Source organism: Labrus bergylta, chromosome 8 (assembly GCF_963930695.1).
Source record: "Labrus bergylta chromosome 8, fLabBer1.1, whole genome shotgun sequence".
NCBI lineage: Eukaryota > Metazoa > Chordata > Actinopteri > Labriformes > Labridae > Labrus > Labrus bergylta.
The window spans coordinates 25,030,035-25,054,138 of record NC_089202.1 but is presented as its reverse complement, the minus strand read 5'-3'; the positions used below and the strand labels follow the sequence as shown (position 1 = coordinate 25,054,138).

Here is a 24,104-nt window from a genome sequence, read left to right as displayed (position 1 = left end):
GTGCAGGTCCTTAGTGAATCAGAGCGTCTGGTGGTACTCACTGGGGCAGGTGGGGCAGCACTTCTTGGGGTGGATTTTGGGGTTCCTGCAGTGGACGACGCATTGGACCTCCGACTCTGTGATGACACCTTCCTGTCACAACCAAAAAGTGAACACTGTCTTTAGTCTGTACATTTTGGAGAGTGGAGTCATTCATGCGGACGTTCTGTCTCTTCCATCTCAGACTCCATCACTTCTCTTCTTTTCCCACAGTTTCTCCTGCTCTTTGTCAAGGTTTTATCTCATCCCTCTCTCCAGCTGTTTATGCCTTCTTCTTCTCCCCATTCTCTTTTATCCTCTTTTCCCCACAGCTTCCTCCACCTTTTCTCTGTCCATCTCTTTGTTTATTTCTTGTCTTCCGGCCTGAATTCTTTTTGTCCTTGCATCCTTCCTTTCTTTCGCCTCTTCCTATAACCCTTCCTCTTCTCATCCACTCCTCCCTCAGCCTCCATATATCTCTACGGCTGTGTGTTTGTGTGGATTCAGATCTGAGGTCAAAGGTTACTGCATGACGTCTGAGCTGAAGAAACAGTTTGCAAGCGTCACCTCTCATGTGCTGACAGTCACACACACACACACACACACACACACACACACACACACACACACACACACAAACAGACACAGATACACACATACACACATACACACACACTCTCTCACACACACACACACATACACTCTCTCACACACACACACACACACACACACACACACACACACACACACACACACACACACACACCTGACAGCGTCTGTTCATGCAGGGTTTGGTGGAGCTGGTCCAGGACACTGAGCTGTTGTAAGATCGTCCATCCAACATGCAGCCTGAGAGAGAAGACAGACGGACACTTTTTACTCTTTATAAAATATAACACTTTATGTAAGACACTTTTATTAAGACACTGTGTATATCAAGGCAACATGTTTTTCCATCCGAGCATCGTCCCAGTCCTTGTACACATTGGCATGTATTTTTTTTATTTATCTTTTTCTGTTCATTTTGACCTTTTATACACAAACATTGTTTCAGGTCTCTGTAAACACTCCGTTAGTAAAACTCCTTCCGGGGTGAAGATGTTCAGAAACTCAGTTTAAGGTGTTTCTGTGTAGACGGGAAAACAGAGTTTAGTTCACACTGTGCGCCGGTTTCTCCTCCGTGTGATGTCAGCGTTCTGCTCTCTCTTCAGTTTTCATGAGATTAGAGCGATGGCAGACATAATTCTCAGTTATTCAGACTGGTGTGACAACCTTGTGAATGAAATGGTCACATTTTGACATGGTGGTTGTCTCTGAGTGAGCTGCTTCGCCCGCATGTTGATGGACAGACTGAGATGAGATCGTCTGGAAGTGTTGTCAATAGAATAGAAGAGATGTTTATTGCCATTTGCACAGGTACAGGACAGTACAGGTACATTGGAATTTTTGTGCGTATCTCCCTGAGTCAGCTTCTACAAAAAAGTTAAAATTATATATAAAATAAAATCGCATTATAAGAAAAAAAGAGTAGAAAGATACAAATAAAATAAAAATAAATAAGTTGTAGTAACAGCTAAGTAAATTAAAATAAACTGTACAGAAGCTATACACTGTATTAAAGCAAATATATAATACAAATAACAAAGGGAACACTGTACAATGAAATGAAAATATAAATATGTTTTCTTGTCTCTACTATAAATAATAAATAAAGTTGTTGACTTGGCGTGCTCATGACCGCTGGAACTGTGCGTTTTTGCATTTTCTTGTGGACGAAGATGTTATTGAGAACTGAGCGTGTGTAGATGGGATTATATAAAAAGTACCCGCCTACATGTGGACTTGAAACGTGGAAACATGAACTTGAATAAAAACACACTTCACAGTGACTCAGCGTCCTAACCCGCCGACTCAGCACTAAATGAAAAAACTTAATTTCATCCCGGTTACAGTAAGTGGCCTCAGATCAATGTTTGAAACGTGATCACGAGCATCAATCTGCTTTCCCTCATTGAGAATCCGTCTCTGTGATCCTGTATTGCTGCAGAGGAGGATCAGATGATCTGGACCCCCGCAGAGACTCAGATCCTGTTCACACTCTCAGTCAGTCAGGCTGATCTGACCTCTCCTCTGGTCACTCAGCATCTCTGATAAAAGATATATTATTAAAATGTTCTTTCCTGGATGTTCAGATCTTCTTAGAACCTTTTTAAAAGTTTTGAGTTTATCAGAATATTCTTACACGACACAAAGTGGTCAATTAAACCCCGTTTTTAAACTCCAATGTTCCTAGTAAACCGCTGCAGACTGGGCGTGAGTGTCGTCTTAACTCTGATTTCATAAAAACAGTGAGAAAGCGGTGATGTGCCGCGGTGGAGTTCGGGGCGTTTTCCAAAGCAAAAAAGACACAAAGGGGTCCTAAATGTGGTCGCCCCCGCCCGCCACAAGTCCACCGCACAATAAAGAAAACTAACAAGGGTCGCCTTGGCAACAAGGGGCTTTCCATGTCCGAGTGGAGCTCGCTCCACGTCTCTTAACGAAGTGCTGCGTCGTAAAAACGGCGTACCGCAAACAAAAGGACCTCGCCCCTGCTGAGAGCCGGGAGGCGTGTGCGTCTGAGTGTGTGTGTGTGTGTGTGTGTGTGTGTCTGAGTGTGAGTCTGTGTGTGTGTGTGCGTCTGAGTGTGAGTCTGTGTGTGTGTGTGGGTCTGAGTGTGAGTCTGAGTGTGTGTGTGTGTGTGTGTGTGAGTGTGCGTCTGAGTGTGTGTGTGTGTGTGTGTGTGTGTGTGTGTGTGTGCGTCTGAGTGTGTGCGTCTGAGTGTGTGTGTGTGTGTGTATGCATCTGAGTGTGTGTGTGTGTGTGTGTGTGTGTGTGTGTGTGTGTGTGTGTGTGTGTGTGTGCGCGTCTGAGTGTGTGTGTGTGTGTGTGTGTGTGTGTGTCTGAGTGTGAGTCTGGGTGTGTGTGTGTGTGTGTGTGTGTGTGTGCGTCTGAGTGTGAGTCTGAGTGTGAGTCTGAGTGTGTGCGTCTGTGTGTGCGTCTGAGTGTGTGTCTGAGTGTGTGTCTGTGTGTGTGCGTCTGAGTGTGTGTCTGAGTGTGTGTCTGAGTGTGTGTCTGAGTGTGTGTCTGAGTGTGTGTCTGAGTGTGTGTGTGTGTGTGTGTGTGTGTGTGTGCGTGTGTGCGTCTGAGTGTGTGTCTGAGTGTGTGTCTGAGTGTGTGTCTGAGTGTGTGTCTGTGTGTGTGTGTGTGCGTGCGTCTGAGTGTGTGTCTGAGTGTGTGTCTGAGTGTGTGTCTGTGTGTGTGTCTGTGTGTGTGTCTGAGTGTGTGTCTGTGTGTGTGTGTGTGCGTGCGTCTGAGTGTGTGTCTGAGTGTGTGTCTGAGTGTGTGTCTGTGTGTGTGTCTGTGTGTGTGTCTGAGTGTGTGTCTGAGTGTGTGTCTGAGTGTGTGTCTGTGTGTGTGTGTGTGCGTGCGTCTGAGTGTGTGTCTGAGTGTGTGTCTGAGTGTGTGTCTGAGTGTGTGTCTGTGTGTGCGTCTGAGTGTGTGTGTGTGTGTGTGTGTGTGTGTGTGTGTGTGCGTCTGAGTGTGTGCGTCTGAGTGTGTGTGTGTGTGTGTATGCATCTGAGTGTGTGTGTGTGTGTGTGTGTGTGTGTGTGTGTGTGTGTGTGTGTGTGTGTGTGTGTGCGCGTCTGAGTGTGTGTGTGTGTGTGTGTGTGTGTGTGTCTGAGTGTGAGTCTGGGTGTGTGTGTGTGTGTGTGTGTGTGTGTGCGTCTGAGTGTGAGTCTGAGTGTGCGTCTGTGTGTGTGCGTCTGAGTGTGTGTCTGAGTGTGTGTCTGAGTGTGTGTCTGTGTGTGTGCGTCTGAGTGTGTGTCTGAGTGTGTGTCTGAGTGTGTGTCTGAGTGTGTGTCTGAGTGTGTGTCTGAGTGTGTGTGTGTGTGTGTGTGTGTGCGTGTGTGCGTCTGAGTGTGTGTCTGAGTGTGTGTCTGAGTGTGTGTCTGAGTGTGTGTCTGTGTGTGTGTGTGTGCGTGCGTCTGAGTGTGTGTCTGAGTGTGTGTCTGAGTGTGTGTCTGTGTGTGTGTCTGTGTGTGTGTCTGAGTGTGTGTCTGTGTGTGTGTGTGTGCGTGCGTCTGAGTGTGTGTCTGAGTGTGTGTCTGAGTGTGTGTCTGTGTGTGTGTCTGTGTGTGTGTCTGAGTGTGTGTCTGAGTGTGTGTCTGAGTGTGTGTCTGTGTGTGTGTGTGTGCGTGCGTCTGAGTGTGTGTCTGAGTGTGTGTCTGAGTGTGTGTCTGAGTGTGTGTCTGTGTGTGCGTCTGTGTGTGAGTCTGTGTGTGTGTGTGTGTCTGTGTGTGTGAGTCTGAGTGTGTGTCTGAGTGTGTGTCTGTGTGTGCGTCTGTGTGTGTGTCTGAGTGTGAGTGTGTGTGTGTTATATTATCTTTCTATTGCAGCACAAAGCTCCTGAAGCACACAAAGAGCCTCCACTATTTAAAGGATTAAAGGAGCAGTCTGTAAGATATGTTTGATATTTATTTAGACAAGACACCGAAGCATCTGAAGATGAAAAACATCTGGGTGAGTTATCGGTCTCATGCAGCTCATCCTGAACAGTTCAGGGAGTTCAGAGAGTTTTGTGCATGTGTGAAAGTACCATTAAGTGTTTGACATTATTTTAGTTTATTTTATTTTGAATGTTCATACTGTCTTAAGGTGAGGGTACTTAACATCCTCTTTGAACTAAATCATGCTTTTATTTTGAAATTACAGTAAGGCCCTTTTAGTAGAAAAAGGAAGTGGTTAACAGTCAAACAGGAAGAAAAAGAAAACTTCTGAAAATGTTTTTGCGTTGTGGTGAAGAACTACAAACGTATCGAATCAGAATCGAATCAGAACCCGGGTCGCCCCAGTAGTGACAGTTATGTGGTTTAGGACGTTCATTAAAGGGAACATAGGTGAGCCTTTTACCTTTGCACCTCTCGCAGCAGGCTCCGGTCTGTTTCACCACCAGAGCACAGTCATCTGAGACCAGAGGACATTTCTCCTGTTTACAGTCGGCCCTTCCCCTCCTGCAGGGGGAGAGAGACAGAGAGAGAGGGAGACGAGAGAGAGGGAGACAGAGAGAGTCAATAATACATAAATAATAAACTGTCGCTCACATTATCTGTGCATGTAAACTTTCTGAGTGTTTTCAACATAAATAGTTCTTTCACAGCAGCACAAAACTCCTGAAGTTTTCAGGCTGAGAGGCATGTGTGAACGCAAACAGACGAATGTCTCCTCAAAGACTCCTGGTATTTATTCTGTAGAAATGTCTGAGAAAGTGATGGCATCAGTGGACACAGGCCCTGAATTGTCATTTGTCTTTGTTCCTTTTTGCCTTAGTAAGATAGGACGGCTGAAGAGAGAGAGAGGAAGTGTTGGGAGGAGAGAGAGAGAGAGAGGAGGACATGCAGCAAAGGGCCGAGGTTGGATACATTTGATGAACATTGGCTGTACAACAACCAATAACAGTATTTCTTAATGTTTTTATACTTTACTCCACTGTTGGATAAAAGGCAGGAATCACCAGAAGTCTATCTGATCAGATCTCAAACAATCAGAGAGGTTTTTAATATTCACGCTGAGAGCCGAGTCATCGACACAGACCTGAATCTTTCAGACGGAACGTTTTCTAACCTGCTTTATCTCCTCTGAGCTCCGACATCTGCAGCTTCACTTTCCTCCGTCTGAAGTGACTCAATCTTCACAGTTCAGCTGTGAATTTTCACACCGACTCAACAATCCTGCAGCCACCTCGAAAACCTGCACAGAGGTCCAACATCGCCACAGAGCGCACCGCGGGACCGTTTAATCCGCGGCACTTTCACACCCAGCTTTCACTGCTGATGGTATCCACACGCTCTCTGTGTGTGTGTGTGTGTGTGTGTGTGTGTGTGTGTGTGTGTGTGTGTGTGTGTGTGTGTGTGTTTTATTTGACAAACTGTGAGGGTTTATAAAGTGCAGGCTGGCAGGTCCCGTGGCCCTGCGGCCCTGCGGCAGCGGCTCTAACGAGGACGGATCAAAGCAAGGCGAAAATAAACCAGCGTGGTTTAATATAGCAGCAGCGAAACCCCAACCACAGCGAGGACAGATGATGTCATGATAAAGAGACAGAGAGAGAGAGAGAGAGAGAAGAGAGAGGGAGGAGAGAGAGGAGGGGAGTGAGGAGAGAGAGAGAGGAGAGAGAAAGAGATAGGAGAGAGAAAGAAAGAGAGAGAGAGGAGAGAGAAAGAGAGAGGAGAGAGGGAGGGGGAGAGAGAGAGGAGAGAGAGAGGAGAGAGAAAGAGAGAGAAGAGAAAGAGAGAGGAGAGAGAGAGAGGAGAGAGAGAGAGAGGAGAGAGAGAGGGGAGGGGAGAGAGAGAGAGAGGGAGGGGAGAGGAGAGAGGGAGGGGAGAGGAGAGAGAGAGGGAGGGGAGAGAGAGAGGAGAGAGAGAGGGGAGAGAGAGAGAGGAGAGAGAGAGAGGAGAGAGAGAGGAGAGAGAGAGGGAGGGGAGAGGGAGGGGAGAGAGAGAGAGGAGAAAAAAGAGAGAGGAGAGAGAGAGGGAGGGGAGAGGAGAGAGAGAGGGAGGGGAGAGAGAGAAAGAGAGAGGAGAGAGAGAGAGGAGAGAGAGAAGAGAAAGAGAGAGGGGAGAGAGAGGGAGGGGAGAGAGAGAGGAGAGAGAGAGAGGAGAGAGAGAGGGAGAGAGAGAGGAGAGAGAGAGAGAGAAGAGAAAGAGAGAGGGGAGAGAGAGGGAGGGGAGAGAGAGAGGAGAGAGGGGAGAGAGAGAGGGAGAGAGAGAGGAGAGAGAGAGAGAGGAGAGAGAGAGAGGGAGAGAGGGGAGGAAAAATAAGAAATAAAGAGCAAATTGTCGCTCTGCATAACCAGCGCCACCCAAAACCTCTAGAAAACTGCTGCATGGACAAAAACCAAGAGTCAAAAAGGAGACGATCATAAAGAGGTCAAGTTCGGTGATCCTACGTCGACGACTCAGTCACCAAGGTCATCTCTCTCTCTCTTTCTCGCTCTCTCTCTCTCTCTCCTCTCTCTTTTCTGTCTCTCTCTCTCACTCTCTCTGTTGTTGTTGTTCATTACCACAAAGTAGTACATGTAACCCCCCCTGACCCCCCCTACACACACACACACACAGCTTGTCTAGGGGTCTCAGGTCACACCGGGTCACCACGCCTTATAAACACTCGACATACCACCGTGGCACCAAGCCTGGTCAACTGGACGGCTGTCTGTCGCCGTGGGTGACGGCCCAACACACACACACACACATAAAGTGGGATAAAGCTGGTTGGTATGCTTGTAAGTGTGTGTGTGTCAGTGAAAGGGAAAGTGTGTGTTCTCTTTGAGATTAAGATTTACTTTATTGATCCCTGCAAGGGGAAATTCTGTTTTTACACTCTGTAAGTCATGCAACACACACATAGGCTGAAATATACACACACATGCACAAACAGGATCCTGTGGACATGCACTAATGGAGAGATGTCAGAGTGACGGAGCTGCCCACAGCGGGCGCTCCTGAGCTGGTGGTGGGGAGGGGGTTTGGCGCCTTGCTCAAGGACACCTCTGCAGCTCTCAGGAAGTGATCTAGCACCTCTCCAGCTACCAGACCAACTTCCATATTTGGTCCGCACCAGGACTTGAACCGACGACCCTCCAACAGACTGAGATACTGTGTGTGTGCGTGTGTGTGTGTGTGTGTGTGTGTGTGTGTGTGTGTGTGTGTGTGTGTGTGTGTGAGATACGAGGATTTCCTCTGAATACATTTATGTGGACGAGCAGGCGTCATAACAAGATCTCCTAACTCCAGATTTATTCTTTATTTATTTATTCAACGTGTCCAGCCGCTTGCAGACTTCCTCCTCATGATCATCAGAACTCGTCTATCAGTCGATTTTCCATCGTTCAGAGAGAACCGAGAGGATCAACCTGATCCACATGTTATGTTTTGATTGAGCGCCCCCTGGTGGTGGAGTTAACATCCTGTGCCTTTAACTCTCCGCCCAGGCAGACATGTGACAAACTGTAAATGTCCTGAATGAGAAGCATCGTGCAGTCCGTTAAATTCAATCATCACCAAGTGGATTAGTGGAGTCAAGAGTCAAACACAGAGTGCCATTAATGAATCGTTTCCTGAGCGGCTCATTCACAGGCGGCTTCCTGTGAGCTGTTTCTAAACAGTACAATAATGTGATGTAAATGTTAAAAACATACAGTTCAGATAATTATAGATATCAGGTGACATCATTGATGACGTCATTAAAACCAGAAGTTTCCAGAAGCTGAAGAACAAAGACGAGCCTGTTGGACGTTTTCTGTTCACTGTGAAGTTAAAACTTTTCATTAATCACATCAGCTTGAAAAAGAGTTATCGCTTATTATGGGATGCAGTTGTTTGATCAAACAGCGTGCTGACCCGGTGTGACCTCAGACCCCTAGATAAGGGGGGGGAGTGTGGAGGGGGAGGGGGTCACATGTAATGTTTGCATATTATTGGCTTGAAGGGATTTTTACAACTCAGCCAGTTTCCACAGTCTGTGCACGCTGTGTTACGTCAGCGCCATGGTTTTGATACATCAGACAGCGAGCGTCCTGCCCCACAGGGTCCGTTTCTGGGCAGCCATGATCAGCTGGTCTCATGACAGGTTCACAAGATCACAGGAGAACTACAAGATCACAAGAGAACTACAAGATCACAGAACTACAAGATCACAGAACTACAAGATCACAGGAAAACTAAAAGATCACAAGAGAACTACAAGATCACAGAACTACAAGATCACAGGAGAACTACAAGATCACAAAAGAACTACAAGATCACAGAACTACAAGATACCAGGAGAACTACAAGATCACAGGAGAACTACAAGATCACAAAAGAACTACAAGATCACAGGAGAACTACAAGATCACAGGAAAACTACAAGATCACAGGAGAACTACAAGATCACAAGAGAACTACTCCTGATCTTCTCTACCACTAGGAGGCGACGGTGTTCACTGATTTTTATCGTCATTGTGTTTTCTTTCTTCTTCATCCCTCGTCCTCTTCATCTCTACACTCTGGCTGTATCCAAATTGTCAAGTACCTACTCAATCTGTCAGTTGTCAGTAGACACTACCTACTATCTGTGCTGTATGCTGTTTAGTACCTACTATTCAGTAGGCAGATATTTGTTCCATCTGATTCATTCAGTATGGAAGTGTCATTTACGTTTCCCGAACCGGCCGCACCCGTTTTTTTTTGTTTAGCTTTATTCAAGAAGAGTAATGTGCATACAGTCAGGTAAAAAACAATATCACAAGTAAAAGACAGATTAAATAACTAAATAACATACAGGACATAAAGGAAAGAACAAATTAAAGACAGTAATATACAGAATATAAAGTAAAAATAAACCAATAAAGACGCATTTAAATAGTGAAATCATTATTTAAATAGAGGGGGAAAGGTTTTAGAATAATGTCTACATTTGTTATATTTTCTGTTGTTAATTAAAATTAGTGATTTCAGTCAGGATTTTAACTCTAGATTAAAAATGTATTCAATTAATCCACGCTCGTTTGTTTTGATTTGGAGGCGGACGTGACGTGCCGATTTACGTTTAATTTCGCACAGCATTGTGGGTAAAATACAATTCATTTCCTGAAAGCACGCAGCCGATCCATACTGCATGAAACCCGGAAGTTAGTATCCATACTGAAATGTTCAGTATACTGAGGTGGACCCAAAAAATGCATACTGAATGACCACGAGAGTTCAGTATACTGAAACTCCATACTGAAAAGTACGTACTGCATACTGAACTGTGGCTATTCGGAAACGGCCACAGTCTGTCTTTCTTCATCATCGCCTTTTCTTCCTCCGTCTGCAGCCTTTTCTCTTTCACCCTTAAACTTCACTGTCCTGGATATCACCTGTACTTCACCTGTGCTCCACCTGCCTCTCTTACTTTGTTTTCTTTGTCTCTAACATGTTTTCTCTCCGTCATGGCGAGCGATGGAGAGAGCAGTCAGAGTGAGTCATCACAGGAGGGGAGTTCTTCAGTTAAAGACCGACTTAAGCCCTTGGACGTCAACCCCCCCCCCCACCCTGCTCTTCCTCTACCGACCCCCCAAACCCTCACCTCCCCTGTACCTCTGTGACCTCTCACCTTTCACCCTTCCTCCAAAACAAACAGGTCGTGACCTCCCGGCGGAGAGCAGGAGCCACAGTAGCTTAAGAACGAGACAGACGGAGAGAGACGTTGATGGGAACGGGCTTCACAAAGCTGTTTCAACAACTTCAAAAAGTGTCTGCTAACGTTTTTACTGCAGTTAGGAAACAACAGCGCCCCCGCCTGGTGGGAGGTGCACATCAGTTAGTCTGTTTGCTGTCGGTTAGCTTGTTCTTAATTTATATTCAAACTAAACGATGAGACATTTGACCTTTAAAGCGACATTAGAGACCCTTTATTTCTTGTTTCTTCTTCTTTTATCGTCCTAACCAAGAAAGACGGCAAGGAGGACGAAAAGCGGTTTTAAACTTCTTCATCTTTATCTCAGTATCTCTGGATGATGAGCGACGTGTTAAATCCTGTAAGGTCAGCTGCCTGGTGTTTCCCGTGTGAAGAAATAGAGCGGAGCATGTGGTGGCTCTGTGTTATCAGGTGGTGATCAGGTTAACCCCGCGTCTCCTGTATTGATCAGCTTCTGTTTGAGTTGAGTCGCTGACAGGAGACGACCTCTGACTTCTCTCTCGGCTCAATCGCAGCTGCTGAGTGTAAAAAACTTCAGGAATGTTTGTTTGATCGATTAAAGAGCTGCTTTAAAGTCGTCAGCGTTTCAGGCGTCCTGTCCTGAGAGGGATGAAGGATCAGAGGCTTGGTTAGATATCGGTCTTTTTAAATTCAGCATGTTTTGAGTTGAAAATGTAGTTTCAAAGTGTTTTCTGTCTGAAAGAACAGTTTTCATTTGGTCATTTTCATTTCAGAAGGAAATGCTAAAAGAGGCACCCTGCGACATGACGTCCAAACCTCTTTCATCATGTGTCCTTTACCTGCCTGGATTACTGACCTGGGTTCAACTGGTGCAAACGGGACGTTTCTTTAGCAGAGATTTGGTCAGACCTCCTCACATGCATGTGGCACTGAGATCATGTGTGCAGCGATCCAAGGGAATAAACGTCACCACCCCCCTCCCACTCGCTCCAGGTGAATTCTCCTGATTACATCCTGCTGCGTTCTCACGTCAGCTCACTCTGACTTTCTGCAGAATAAATACGAGGAGGCTGGAGGAGAAACTCCGGGTGAAGAGAGAAACATTCAGCTGTTTCTGTTCACACATGACTCTCAGTTTCCTGCAAGTGTGAACACAAGAGTCAACTTTCTGATCGTCTGGTTTGCTGTTATACGTCATAAAGAAGGATCAGGATGAATATCAGTCCGTCTGAAACCTGCGCAGAGGAGCTCTAAGCGACCCTGCGGTAACAATCCAATTTCAGCTGGTCTTATTCTGAAAACTGACTCAAGCTGTTCTCGCTGAGTGGGAAGACGAGAAGTCGAGTAGACGGGAGAAGCCAGTCTGAGGGCGAGCGAGGGGAGGAAGCGCCGACGAGAGAGTGTAAAAAGACACGGAGATGATCAGACAGATAGACCAGGGCGATGAAGAGCGTGACGGAGATGAGGCCGACTCCCTACGAGATAACCAATCGTCATGGCGACCTGCCTGTCAGTCAGTCTGTCAGCCACATCCACTCCTGGCCCCATTACAGCACCCAGCCTCACCCATCCGCACAATGGCTCTTCTGTGTGTATCTGTGTGTGTGTGTCCTCAGGGCCATTAGCAGGTACTCTGGACCCCCCCCCCACACACACACACACACACATACACACACACACAAACACACACACCACCACCACCACCACAACCCCCAATGTATGAGTGACACTGGAGCCCTGATGGCCCCCCAACCCCCTAAAGACAGCACCACGACTCAGACAGTCAACTTTTTTTAAAGCATAGAGACTTTAAAACACATCCTTTTTCGGCTGAGGTCGGGTTTACTCTCATTTTAACCACGATGTTCTGTCAAGCAAGGATCTAGAGAGGGGGAAACAACGCCAGGAAGTTCAAACTAAGTCTGATTGGACACACAGGGGCTGACAGGAAGTGATCAGAGGCAGAGGGCTGACAGGAAGTGACCATGTTTGTGTCGTTTCAAACAAAACTGTCAACAAATAAAATCTATCGTCAGTGTGTTAGAAGCTCAGGAGGTCTCGTCCCGGCAGCAGAGGCCAACCTTCAGCGAGGTGATCCGGCTCTACTACCACCACCCGATGCCTAGCCTCCACCATCAAACTGAGACGTCCCCACAACCAGTGCCGTCCTCCTTCATGCACGGCCTGCTCCGACCTCCACCTCAGCGGAGAGGAAGCGTGGACAACAGGAACGAGAGGGATACAAAGGAGAAACCATACCTGCATATTATCCCATCTCATTTTACTTAACGAGTAAGATCTTTAACCTGCTCTCTGTAAAGCACCCTGCGGGCGTGTGTGTGTGTGTGTGTGTGTGTGTGTGTGTGTGTGTGTGTGTGTGTGTGTGTGTGTGTGCGCGTGTGTGTGTGTGGGGGGGGGGGTTAAAGCACAGATGAAAGGCTGACCATTGCCTGCTGATGACTGATAGCACTCAGCGGGGCTTTGGCTGATGTCTGCCTGATAACACAGAGGACGGCTGAGTCAGACCACAGGCTGGGGGGAGGTCACAGCAGCCAATCAGGAGCCAGCGATTGGAAGCTCAAAGTCGTACTAGCCGTGAATAGATCCATCTTCAAACTAAACCTGTATATGGTGACACAGAGTCTCATAATAACATAGAAGAGGAGAATAACGGCCTGGTGAGGTGATATCCCTCCTCTTGTTCCTCCATCGTCTCTGATCTGATCACCAGGATATTAAACCTCTAAAAAACTCATCACACAAAGACCAAACAGACGACGTAAATCTGCTTCAAAGGTCTGAGAAGAGTAAGAAGAGGAGCGGCTTGTCATGTTGTCCAACAGCTCTGGATAAAACCCAACGACAGAGCTTTGGTAAATCCATTTAAAAGCAGTTCCCCTTAAATATATTTAATCATATTTTTTAATGATCTTAAACATCTTTGGTATCTTTGCAAAATCAGTGGAGTAACCATGAACTGGAGTTTCTGTAGCTTTCCTTGAACATTTATAAAATCATTCCTGTCTTTCTGTATCGATGAGCTTGTTTTTATTATTTCCTCTTCTTCTCATTTTCACCTCCATCACTGAGAAACAGCGTGCAGCACCATGGACGCCTTCTGGAGGAAGCTATTTCCTGTTACTGCTGAGACTTCGGACCAGAGAAGGTAAGCGGTTTTAAGGCGCCCCACACACGGCCATTTTGGACGCCCCTCGGTTTGCCAGATATGAGAGCAGTTATCAGGTCAAACCAACAGGTGTTGCAGCGATGGAAGAGCGCAAGAGAAGTGGTTCAGATAGAAGTGATTGTACCCGACCTAAAAAGTCTCTGCATGTTTCTAATAAGCTCCACGAGCAGAAACGTGCTCAAACTAGGATCAATATTGGAGATGCTTTTGAAAAATGGAGAGAGGTTAGAACGCAGAAAGTTTACAGACCGATGCAGAGCTGGCTAAACACTGAAGCTTCAGTGGTTCTATCAGGAGTGTAGCACATTATGAACTTGATACGCACACACACAACGTGCAGTCTGCAGCTAATCGGCACCGTGTACGTCCTGGAGGCTGGACTCTGATCATGTGACAGATTCTTTCAGACGATGAGGAGGCAGTGACACAGAAAGGACTTGTTGCTCCATTCTCATCCCGTTAAAACAGAGAGCTGTGCAGCAGTGATGGGGGGGTGGGGGAGGTGGGGGGTCAGGGGTCAAAGAGCACATGTTACAGGAAAGAGTCGTCCCCTAACCTTTTGTAGGCTGGTTTTAAGAGACGAGCCAGGACAGCGTGACGACAGGCGTGTCAGCTAAAACAAACAATCAGCCACTTCATGTTTCACTGCCGCTCTGTCGTAAATCCTCAAAACACAGAAAAGAGGCGCACTAATAAATAACTGAAACCGTTCAAAACAAACCTCCTATCCTCACTTCATGTGGCACATGAAGAAGTTTGCACTCGTCTCTCTCACTTCCTGTTGCAGAGTGACAGATCTTTCACAGCTTCTCGATAACGATCACACAGCTCAATAACCAGCGTTACAAACGTCTCTATCAGCGCCTCAGGAAGTCATTTCATCCCGTCAGCCTCAGCAGAATCCTGCAGCAGCTACACGTCAGCCGAGCAAACAGAGCAGGCGGCCGTGATGATGTAATCAAAGCAGAACAGGAGACTTACCAGACACACGCAGGTGATGCACGGGTTGTCGGTGATGTTGGGGATGTGGAGGACCTCGCCCTCGTTCTCACAGCTCGCCTCCGTACCTGTGACGAGCAGCAGGAAGTTAAACACAAAGATCTGAAACTTCTCTTATAAATATGTTCTCATTAAGAATCCTCATATATGATGTTCACACACACGCACAAAACTGGTGAGCTGCACAAACTGCAGAAAATGATGTTCGCTGCACGACCATAGACTGTCTGCACGCCACCTCTACCATCTCCGTGCTCCAATGAACCTGCTGCATTATGTTTCCTGTTCTCCAGGATGTTCTTCTTCTTTTTCTTCCTCTGCGGCTGTGAGGTGCATGTGTGAACAAGCAGCTCGGGAAGATGAAGATGAAGTTCTCATTTTCATGACTGCAGGTGTGAAAAGTTATCAACTGATTCTGCTGCGTCATGTGGAGTTTTCAGCGTCTTTAAGCCTCGTGTTTAGACCTTGTTTTGCTTGACTCTCGTTTTTAAAGACGAGCTGGTGACTCTTTTCCACTGCATGGCGTGTTCAGATCAAAGGGAATCTGCTCGCTCTGAATCCTTTGTAATTATTTTAGAAATGTTCAGGAAAGACAGTTCCTGGACTTTTTTTGGGGGGGTTTTATCATCTTCATTAAGGTTCCCAGAGAGCTGAGGTGATATAAGCTGAGTAAACAGACGACGGACTGATCAGAGAGACGTGTCACTGAAGTCATCATCTGAACACAGTGACCATCCTCTACAGACGCCACGCCTAAAATACAAGCTACGATCAACAGCAAGAGTTAAAAGACGGCTCTGTTTATAATTCAAGAAGAAGAAGAAGTAGACCATTGACGAGGATTATTCTCCTTCGTTTAGAGAGGATGAATTTGCAAACTGTTAAAGATTATGTAGCGGACGTTTGTGCAGCCGAGCTTTAGTGATGTGAGATTAAAATCCCTAAAAACGAGTTTATAAAAACGACTCAAATGAAGCAGCTTCACGGTTAATTAAGAAACGTGTCACAAGCTGGAGGCGAACACGGACAGGCTGGATGATGCAGCGAATAAAAAGATTTTTAAGGTTAAAGAAGAGCATCTTACAAATCCAAGAACTACAGGAAGGCGAACTCAAGATCCAGATTTAAAAACACAAACAGAAGAGGAACAACAAAGGAGAGCTGAGAGGCTGAATCTCGATGTCCTCCCTAAACCCTGAACCCTGAACCCTGAACCCTAAACCCTGAACCCTGAGCCCTTACTGACTTTATTGACGTCACCTGGAAAGTGATTTAGTGCATGAGGCTGCGAGGGCTCCAATGGTTAAATACAAATGGGACAGCACTTTACAACTTCTCTGCAACCATGACTACATGATTTCATGTAGCAAAAGCTTATTTTATGTTTTTTTACTTTACTCACTCACAGCCATGGCGCCTATAAAAAGTTCTACTAAGTATAGGCCTATATATAAATGTATTTGTTGTGGGATAAATAAAGGTTTATCTTATCTTATGGGACTAACATGCTCTCTGCCTCTCTTTTTTTCTTTACAGACTTGCAAAGGAGTTCTGAATTAGCTGTAGTTTCCAAAGAAACTTTTTTAGTAGACTGTAAATGGAGCGTGGTTTCACTTTCCTGTTTTTTTTTTTTTTATCGTCTCTACCGTCTTTTTTCTGTGTTATGTCGTTTGTTTACCCTTCAATTTTTGTGGGCTTCCCCGGGAAATGTTTCACGTCACAATGCTATGAACTATGGGTAATTCCCTCACGTTAAGTCTGCAGATATGCCCACTTACAGACAGGGTGCATTAAGGGCTCGTAAAGTCAGCGAGAGATCCCTCAAACACTTGATGATTTGACAGTGGGACGGCACTAAGCCCTCACAGACTTACAGGGAACGCTCACCAAAGTCAGTGAGTGTGTGAGGGTGGACATCGAGATTGGGCCAGAGAGAAGGAGACAACAGGATGGTGAACAGGTGACACTAATGAGGGCGTGGCAGCCAATCAAACAGGAGGGAAACACACAAGAAGGCAGGAAGTCACACAGGAGACAAGGACTTTAGAAACATGAAGGGCGTTAACAAAACAGTAAACCAGATAAGAAGAAGTCAGGACAGCGTGCATGGTCCAGTTAGTGTCAAGTGCTGAAATACAGACTTAAATGGATAATAAAGGGACCAATCAGTGAGCACAACCCCGTCTGATCGTGCCCATATAAGGCTCTAACCATCGGGTGAGGTCTGTTTGTCCTCCTCAGTCTGCTTTGTGTGTCCAGGTAAGAGCGTTCACAATTTAAAGTGCGCTCTTAAAAACCTGAGTGTGTCCGTTTGTCACGAGAGAAAATGAAATCTGAGCCGAGTGCAGGAAACGACCCCAAACAGAGGGGTTTATGGGTAGACGCACACAGATGTCCACATGGCGGGGCTGGGCAGCTCGAGGCCATGACAGCGATGTTCACCCGTTTGTTGGTGTGCCAGCTTTGTTTGTGACCTCCTGAAATGATCACTTCCTTCCTGGGAGGAAGTCATCGTCATGAGCGGAGAGTTAAAGGTCAAGGTCAGCGGAGGTCAGGCTGAATCCCGCCCTGACCGCTCTGTTTGAGTGCCAAACTACTTCCTGTTTCTTGTCATGTCTCTTCCTGCGATCGTATCTGTTAGGAGAGAATGTCTCCCCCCCGTTTGAAGTGTTGACTTGTTAGCTGCTGCTAATGTTTCAAAGTGCCACGGTCAACGGACTCTCTAAAGCCTGACCTGTTCACACATGCACTCTCTATACGACACTAACCACCCCCTCTCACTCGCTCCAGGTGAATTCTCCTGATTACATCCTGCTGCGTTCTCACATCAGCTCACTCTGACTTTCTGCAGAATAAATACGAGGAGGCTGGAGGAGAGACTCCGGGTGAAGAGAGAAACATTCAGCTGTTTCTGTTCACACATGACGCTCCTCCTACCTCACGCACACTAACTGAAATATTCTTCTTCTCCTGATGTCTAAAAACCTGATGCATTCATTTTCTGTCTCCAGCTGCGTCATTTTCTGAATCTAATCACCGACAAACAAGTTTGTGTTGTTCATGCACACTGAGAACAAAACTTGGAACTTTGTGAGGAATCTTTGGACAGCTTCTTATCAGCGTGACCTCTGACCTTTAATCAGCTGACTGTTTGTTGAAGCTCTGAAGATGAAGAAACTGAGCGTCACCTTTTCACCTCGCCTAAATGACCACAGCATGACGAAGCATTTAGCATTTCAAGAGTTTGGAGTGTGATACTGGAGGAGCACCGATCGTGAACATCAGGCCTGATTGTGATAACGATGTTGTTTCATTACGTCTTTCATTCTGTTTTTCACGTGATCGATGGGATTAGAAATATCCGTAACCTTCCTGCTGTGTTCTCACATCAGATCACCTCGTCTACACACTGAACCATGAAGCTGTGAGGAAACATGCTGGTGAAAGTGTGGGTGCAGAGATCGTTGGTTTGCTGTCACACATGCAGCTCAGGACATTCTCAGGAGACCCCCCCCCCCCCCCTCCTCTAACTCTCCTCACAGCAGACAGTGATTCAGCAGAAAATCAGGCGCTGGATTCTGGCAGAGCAGACGAACCCTGCCGACTCCACCAACACCGTAAAATTTACAGCCAGCGAGGGTAATTAAACTGGGAGGGGGAAGAGGGGGTCAGAGGGTGCAGGGGGGGGGGCTCGGTCTCTGAGGTCTCATGTTCAGTTTGACAGAATAACTTCCTCCTCTTCTTCGTACCTGCACACAGCGGTGATACTTCTCAAACCTCAGCGACAGATTTTTCTCATTAATGAAAAAGAAAAAAACAGATCGCCCAAAGTCATCGTGAGCGCGGAGCAATTTAAAGGTCAAAAGAAGACGGATAGACTCGTGTTAGCAGGCAGTGCAGAGAATCACTAACAAGGCTGCAGCTGAAGGACACAACAGGAGTGAGACGATGACCTTTATTCAGTTAGAGGTCGCTCTCTGTCTCCTCTAGAGGTCGCTCTCTGTCTCCGCTAGAGGTCGCTCTCTGTCTCCGCTAGAGGTCGCTCTCTGTCTCCGCTAGAGGTCGCTATCTGTCACCGCTAGAGGTCGCTATCTGTCACGGCTAGAGGTCGCTCTCTGTCACCGCTAGAGGTCGCTCTCTGTCACCGCTAGAGGTCGCTCTCTGTCACAGCTAGAGGTCGCTCTCTGTCACCGCTAGAGGTCGCTCTCTGTCACAGCTAGAGGTCGCTCTCTGTCAGTTAGAGGCCGCTCTTTGTCACCACTAGAGGTCACTCTCTGTCAGTTAGAGGCCGCTCTTTGTCACCACTAGAGGTCGCTCTCTGTCAGTTAGAGGTCGCTCTTTGTCACCGCTAGAGGTCGCTCTCTGTCACCGCTAGAGGTCGCTCTCTGTCTCCTCTAGAGGTCGCTCTCTGTCACCACTAGAGGTCGCTCTCTGTCTCCTCTAGAGGTCGCTCTCTGTCTCCACTAGAGGTCGCTCTCTGTCACCTCTAGAGGTCGCTCTCTGTCACTGCTAGAGGTCGCTCTCTGTCGCTCTCTGTCACCACTAGAGGTCCCTCTCTGTCACCACTAGAGGTCGCTCTCTGTCACCGATAGAGGTCGCTCTCTGTCACCGATAGAGGTCGCTCTCTGTCAGTTAGAGGTCGCTCTCTGTCAGTTAGAGGTCGCTCTCTGTCTCCTCTAGAGGTCGCTCTCTGTCTCCTCTAGAGGTCGCTCTCTGTCTCCTCTAGAGGTTGCTCTGTGTCACCGCTAGAGGTCACTCTAGAGGTCACTCTAGAGGTCACTCTAGAGGTCGCTCTCTGTCACCTCTAGAGGTCGCTCTCTGTCTCCTCTAGAGGTCGCTCTCTGTCACCGCTAGAAGTCGCTCTGTGTCACCGCTAGAGGTCGCTCTCTGTCACCGCTAGAGGTCGCACTCTGTCACCGATAGAGGTCACTCTCTGTCACCGCTAGAGGTCGCTCTCTGTCACCGCTAGAGGTCGCTCTCTGTCACCGATAGAGGTCACTCTCTGTCACCGCTAGAGGTCGCTCTCTGTCTCCACTAGAGGTCGCATTCTGTCACCGATAGAGGTCGCTCTCTGTCACCGCTAGAGGTCGCTCTCTGTCACCGCTAGAAGTTGCTCTCTGTCACCTCTAGAGGTCGCTCTCTGTCACCGCTAGAGGTCGCTCTCTGTCACCGCTAGAAGTTGCTCTCTGTCACCTCTAGAGGTCGCTCTCTGTCACCGCTAGAAGTCGCTCTCTGTCACCTCTAGAGGTCGCTCTCTGTCTCCTCTAGATGTCGCTCTCTGTCACCTCTAGAGGTCGCTCTCTGTCACCTCTAGAGGTCGCTCTCTGTCACCGCTAGAAGTCGCTCTCTGTCACCTCTAGAGGTCGCTCTCTGTCTCATCTAGAGGTCGCTCTCTGTCTCATCTAGAGGTCACTCTCTGTCACCTCTAGAGGTCGCTCTCTGTCACTGCTAGAAGTCGCTCTGTGTCACCACTAGAGGTCGCTCTCAGTCAGTGACAGAGTGACCTCTTATTAATATTAATAATATAAATAAGAGAGTGACAAGCTTGTTTAGGACACTTTAACTTCCTGCTCCAGTCTGAAAGGATTCTGATGGTTTCCTTCATGTCTGACTGAGAGCTTCAGAGCTACAGGATCACACGTGGTGAAACATTCATGTGAACTGGAGTAGCGTCTGGTGTGCAGACTCTGTCTCTCTTTGTTTTTATGTTTAGTCCAGCAGGACCAGGACTCAAGGGTTTGCGCTGAGTTTTTTCTGTCGTCGTCCTGCTAAAGATCCTGCTGAATCAGTCCCTCCTTTTATTCCTCTCCTCCAGACATGCTTTCAAAGTAAAAGCTTTTACTCTGTGGTTTTATTTTCATTTGAAATCTCTTATTCTTCATGTTTGTTCTTTTCAGCTGCTGCACAAATAAAGAATCATTATTATTATCATTATCACACCTAAAGTTTGCACAGCCTCATGTTTGAGTTTGCTCCTCCTCCTCTGTGCAGACGGCGCTGCTGAACAGTCAGATAATAAATCCTGCAGACCAGCAAGCTGCATGATGAAGCTCTCCGTTCGTTCTGTTCAGCTCTTTGTCAGGCTTGATTTTCAGTCAGGTTTAGTTTAGAGTTAACTTCAGGTCTAATCTGAATTCTGTACAGGTTCACATAAACTGCGGACAGTACTCGTTCTTATTTGTGAAAGAAATTAAACTCAGTCTGACTCTGAATATTTATTTTCTGGATTTAAACTGTTCTTCAAGCCTTCCTCACTCTAACGATCCTGAACATCTCTGAGCGTAATAAAGACGCCAAAAATAATAATTAATTGCACAGCCCTAGCAACAAGCAACAAGTGTCCTGGAGCGGATTGTGTTGGTGCTAAGAGGACGACCTGAGTGACTGAAGAGCTGGAAGCACCCAGAACCCTTCACCGTGACCTCTGACCTCTGACAACAAGGAGGCTGATACAGAGCAGATATTTGATAACAGGTGGAGGGATCTCTGAGCAGATAAACCCTCAGCTGATACAGACAGGTTTCAGGCTCACACACACACACACACACACACACACACACACACACACACACACACACACACACACACACACACACACACACACACACACCACACCCACACCCACACACACACACACACACACACACACACACACACACACACACACACACACACACACACACACACACACACACACACACACACACACACACACACACACACACACACACACACTGGACCACAGAGATCCATCTGGTACAGGTTTGGTCCCCCTCTGAGCCCCAGCTCTGAGCTTTTGCTTCAGGAGCAGAGATAAAGTCCGGACAGGGGAACCTCTGATTATCAGGAATCAGGAGGAGAGCGGAGGTGCACCAAGTGATTCCTGACTTCACCGTCATGGAGGAGAGAGAGGGAGCTCTGTTCTGAATCAGCGTTATCAGACAGTTCCTCCGTTTCTAAATGAAATTATCATGATCAGCTACTGTCGTCAGGAAATCCTCCCAATGACCCCGTGAACGCAGAGAAACTGGATAAATAACGTAATCAAATAATCCACCCGAGCAGGAGGAGGAGGAGGAGGCAGGCCGGTCACGTCCCTCAGCCCGAGCATAGGGTGCATGTTCACGGGGCAGCTCGCAGGGCAGCCCGGCCTCTGCCTGTTTGCACCTCCACCTCTACATCCACCTTTCATTCATTCCATCTTCTATTATTCTTATTTCTCTGCATCGCTGCAGGGCGAAGACACTAAATCCTGCGATGCTGCTGTCAGAGAAAAGAAAGTTCACGAAGAACCAGAGAGAGAGAGAGAGGGGGGGGGGGGGGGGGGAAGCTGCTGGAGGAAAGTGGTTCACACTTTACAGCCTGTTTTTAACTTTAAAAAGTGCGTTAATTACACGTTAGAGAGGCGAAAACATCCATTTAAGAAGAGATCGCTTTTCATCCAGCGCGAATAACTTCTTTTTAAAGTTTTATTTCCCGGTTTAATGTCCTGAAACTTGATTTAAATGACTTTGAGGACAGGACGAGTCTCTGTGATTTATCTGAAGCAGACTCATATATGAGTACAAGTTCTGCTTTAAATAAGCAGCAGCACAGGGTGGATGTTTGTGGCGTTTCTCTCCCGGAGGAAGCCTCGCACGGAGGATAACTGAAGACCGGCTCTATTTTCAGCAGCTTCAAATTAAAACGTTTTATAAAAACCACCAAAGAGGCAAATCTCTGACATTTTAATTGAAGTTTTTTCCTATTTAAAAAACTAAAAGTAAAAGATGTGGCGGTGCAAAATCTTTGACAGAAAAATATATATTTTTTAAGTTTTTTTGTTTCCTTCTGATCAGCCTCGAAGTTTTATCATTAATATTATTATTATTATTATTATTGTAACAGACTGTTGTGTGTTTGTAATATGTACTGTATATTATTAAACATTTAATTGAAGCTTGTCTTCGCCTCCTCTTCACTGGAAACCAGAAATATAAAAATCTAAAGTGACTTTGAGTCTCGGAGTGAAACACAGAGTGAAGGAGCGCGGAGGAGACGCGGACTAAATAACCAGGGTTTGGGCACATTTTACGCGCGGTGGGAGCAGTGATGTGTCATTAAGGAGCCTTGTGGGTCCCTTTAATCTTACCTGTGATTAACGGAGAGGAGGACCGGGGCGTCAGGAGCAGCAGCAGTAAGCAGAAGAAAAACCTACAGGTGGACCAGGAGGGAGGGCTCGAGCAGCGGAGCAACATCCTCAGGAGAAAGGCTCGGAGTCCGGCGACAATGAAGGCAAATAAATACAAACAATCCAATAAGATCCACGCTCAGAGTTCCTCGTGTTTAAATTCCAGCCAGAAGAGAAACAACTCTTCAGATTGATCGCTTGCGCTGAAATGCAAAGCGACAATCAGGCAGAGATCACAGCGGCATTAAAATGACAAAGACGCGCCTAGAGGCTGCAGACTGCGCGGCTGCTCATGTCAGGAGCGCCGGGGTGAAAGTCAGACATTGATTCAGTCCCTCATCCTGCACAGGAGAGGATCCGGACAGGAGCACAGGATGGTTCTGAGGTTTGAGGAGGGACTCCGCTCCGATCCGGCAGAACAGGAAAACAAACCCCGCTGACTTCTAGAGCTAAATGTTAAAACTCTGAATCCTCTCAGTTTGTGAAGTTCTTCCAGGAGTAGAGAGTCTGCGCTCTGAATCCAGGATTCCGTGTGGCGCATGGATGCTCGATGCAGACTGTCCGGGACGCAGCGGTGGACTGCACACACTCACTCACTCTCTCTCTCTCTCTCTCTCTCTCTCTGAGCAGAGTAAACCGGCCTCCTCTCCTCCCTCTCTCGTATTAAAGCGGACCTGTGGTGTCAGAGCGCACCGCAGAGCCAGAAAGTCCTGCCTCCTCTGTGAACACCGGGACCTCCTCCTGCCTCCAGACCGGACCCTCTGTGCCCCTGGTCTCCTGCAGACTCCTCTCAGAGCTCCTTTTGTTATTTAAAGGTTTTAATCATCAGTCTCTGAGCTCCTATCTGCCCCTGTCTGTCTGTCTGCTGTGGATCCCCTGTGTGCTGTAAACTGTGTGTGTGTGTGTGTGTGTGTGTGTGTGTGTGTGTGTGTGTGTGTGTGTGTGTGTGTGTGTGTGTGTATATGGGGATCCAGTTTCATTACCAACCAACCAGGGGAGCTACATGTGCTTTATGTCTCTGCTGTTCATGTGACGAGCTGAAGAAGAAAAACAAAGACGAAGAAAAAGAATGGACACAACAAGGAATCAAGTGCAGCGTGTCTCCTTCAGACTCTCAGAGTTTTGACTTTACTGTTCCTGCTTTACAATGAGAATTAAAAAGAACCACATCCTCTTCTCCTGCGGCTCGGCCAAACTCAAGAGGAAAATCAGACAGAATATTCCAGAAAGGACGGACTTAAAGAAAGATTATCTTTTCTGATTCCGAGTTTGTCTCTCAGTGTCGATTTAAAGAGTTGAGTACCCAGGGTCCCAAAAGAGGAAGGGGCCCTTATTATTGATAGCAGAATTTTAAACTTTGATTTGATTGTGAATATCTATACCTGTTTGATATCCCGGCTACTTAAATAAAAGTCCAAGGCAGCCATTTTTTCATTTCTTGTTTTTAATTAATGGAAGTTAAACATGGGCAGCATGTGTTGAACGTTAGCAATGGTTGGACATCGGTACAGGTGG

At 46.9% G+C, this 24,104-nt stretch overlaps 1 protein-coding gene across 1 annotated transcript in view; it reads right to left on the bottom strand.

Moving 5' to 3' along the window:
* Nucleotides 1-23,264, bottom strand: part of bmper (BMP binding endothelial regulator) — a 35,472-nt gene extending 12,208 nt beyond the window's left edge. Inside the window, exons 1-6 of the mRNA XM_065958205.1 lie at nucleotides 22,551-23,264; nucleotides 14,402-14,487; nucleotides 11,770-11,771; nucleotides 4,969-5,066; nucleotides 785-867; nucleotides 42-132 (exon numbers count right to left, since the gene is read on the bottom strand). Coding sequence (XP_065814277.1) covers nucleotides 42-132; nucleotides 785-867; nucleotides 4,969-5,066; nucleotides 11,770-11,771; nucleotides 14,402-14,487; nucleotides 22,551-22,656 — 466 coding nt within the window. The 5' untranslated portion in view covers nucleotides 22,657-23,264. The remainder of the gene's footprint in view (nucleotides 1-41; nucleotides 133-784; nucleotides 868-4,968; nucleotides 5,067-11,769; nucleotides 11,772-14,401; nucleotides 14,488-22,550) is intronic.
* Nucleotides 23,265-24,104: the final 840 nt, after the last annotated feature.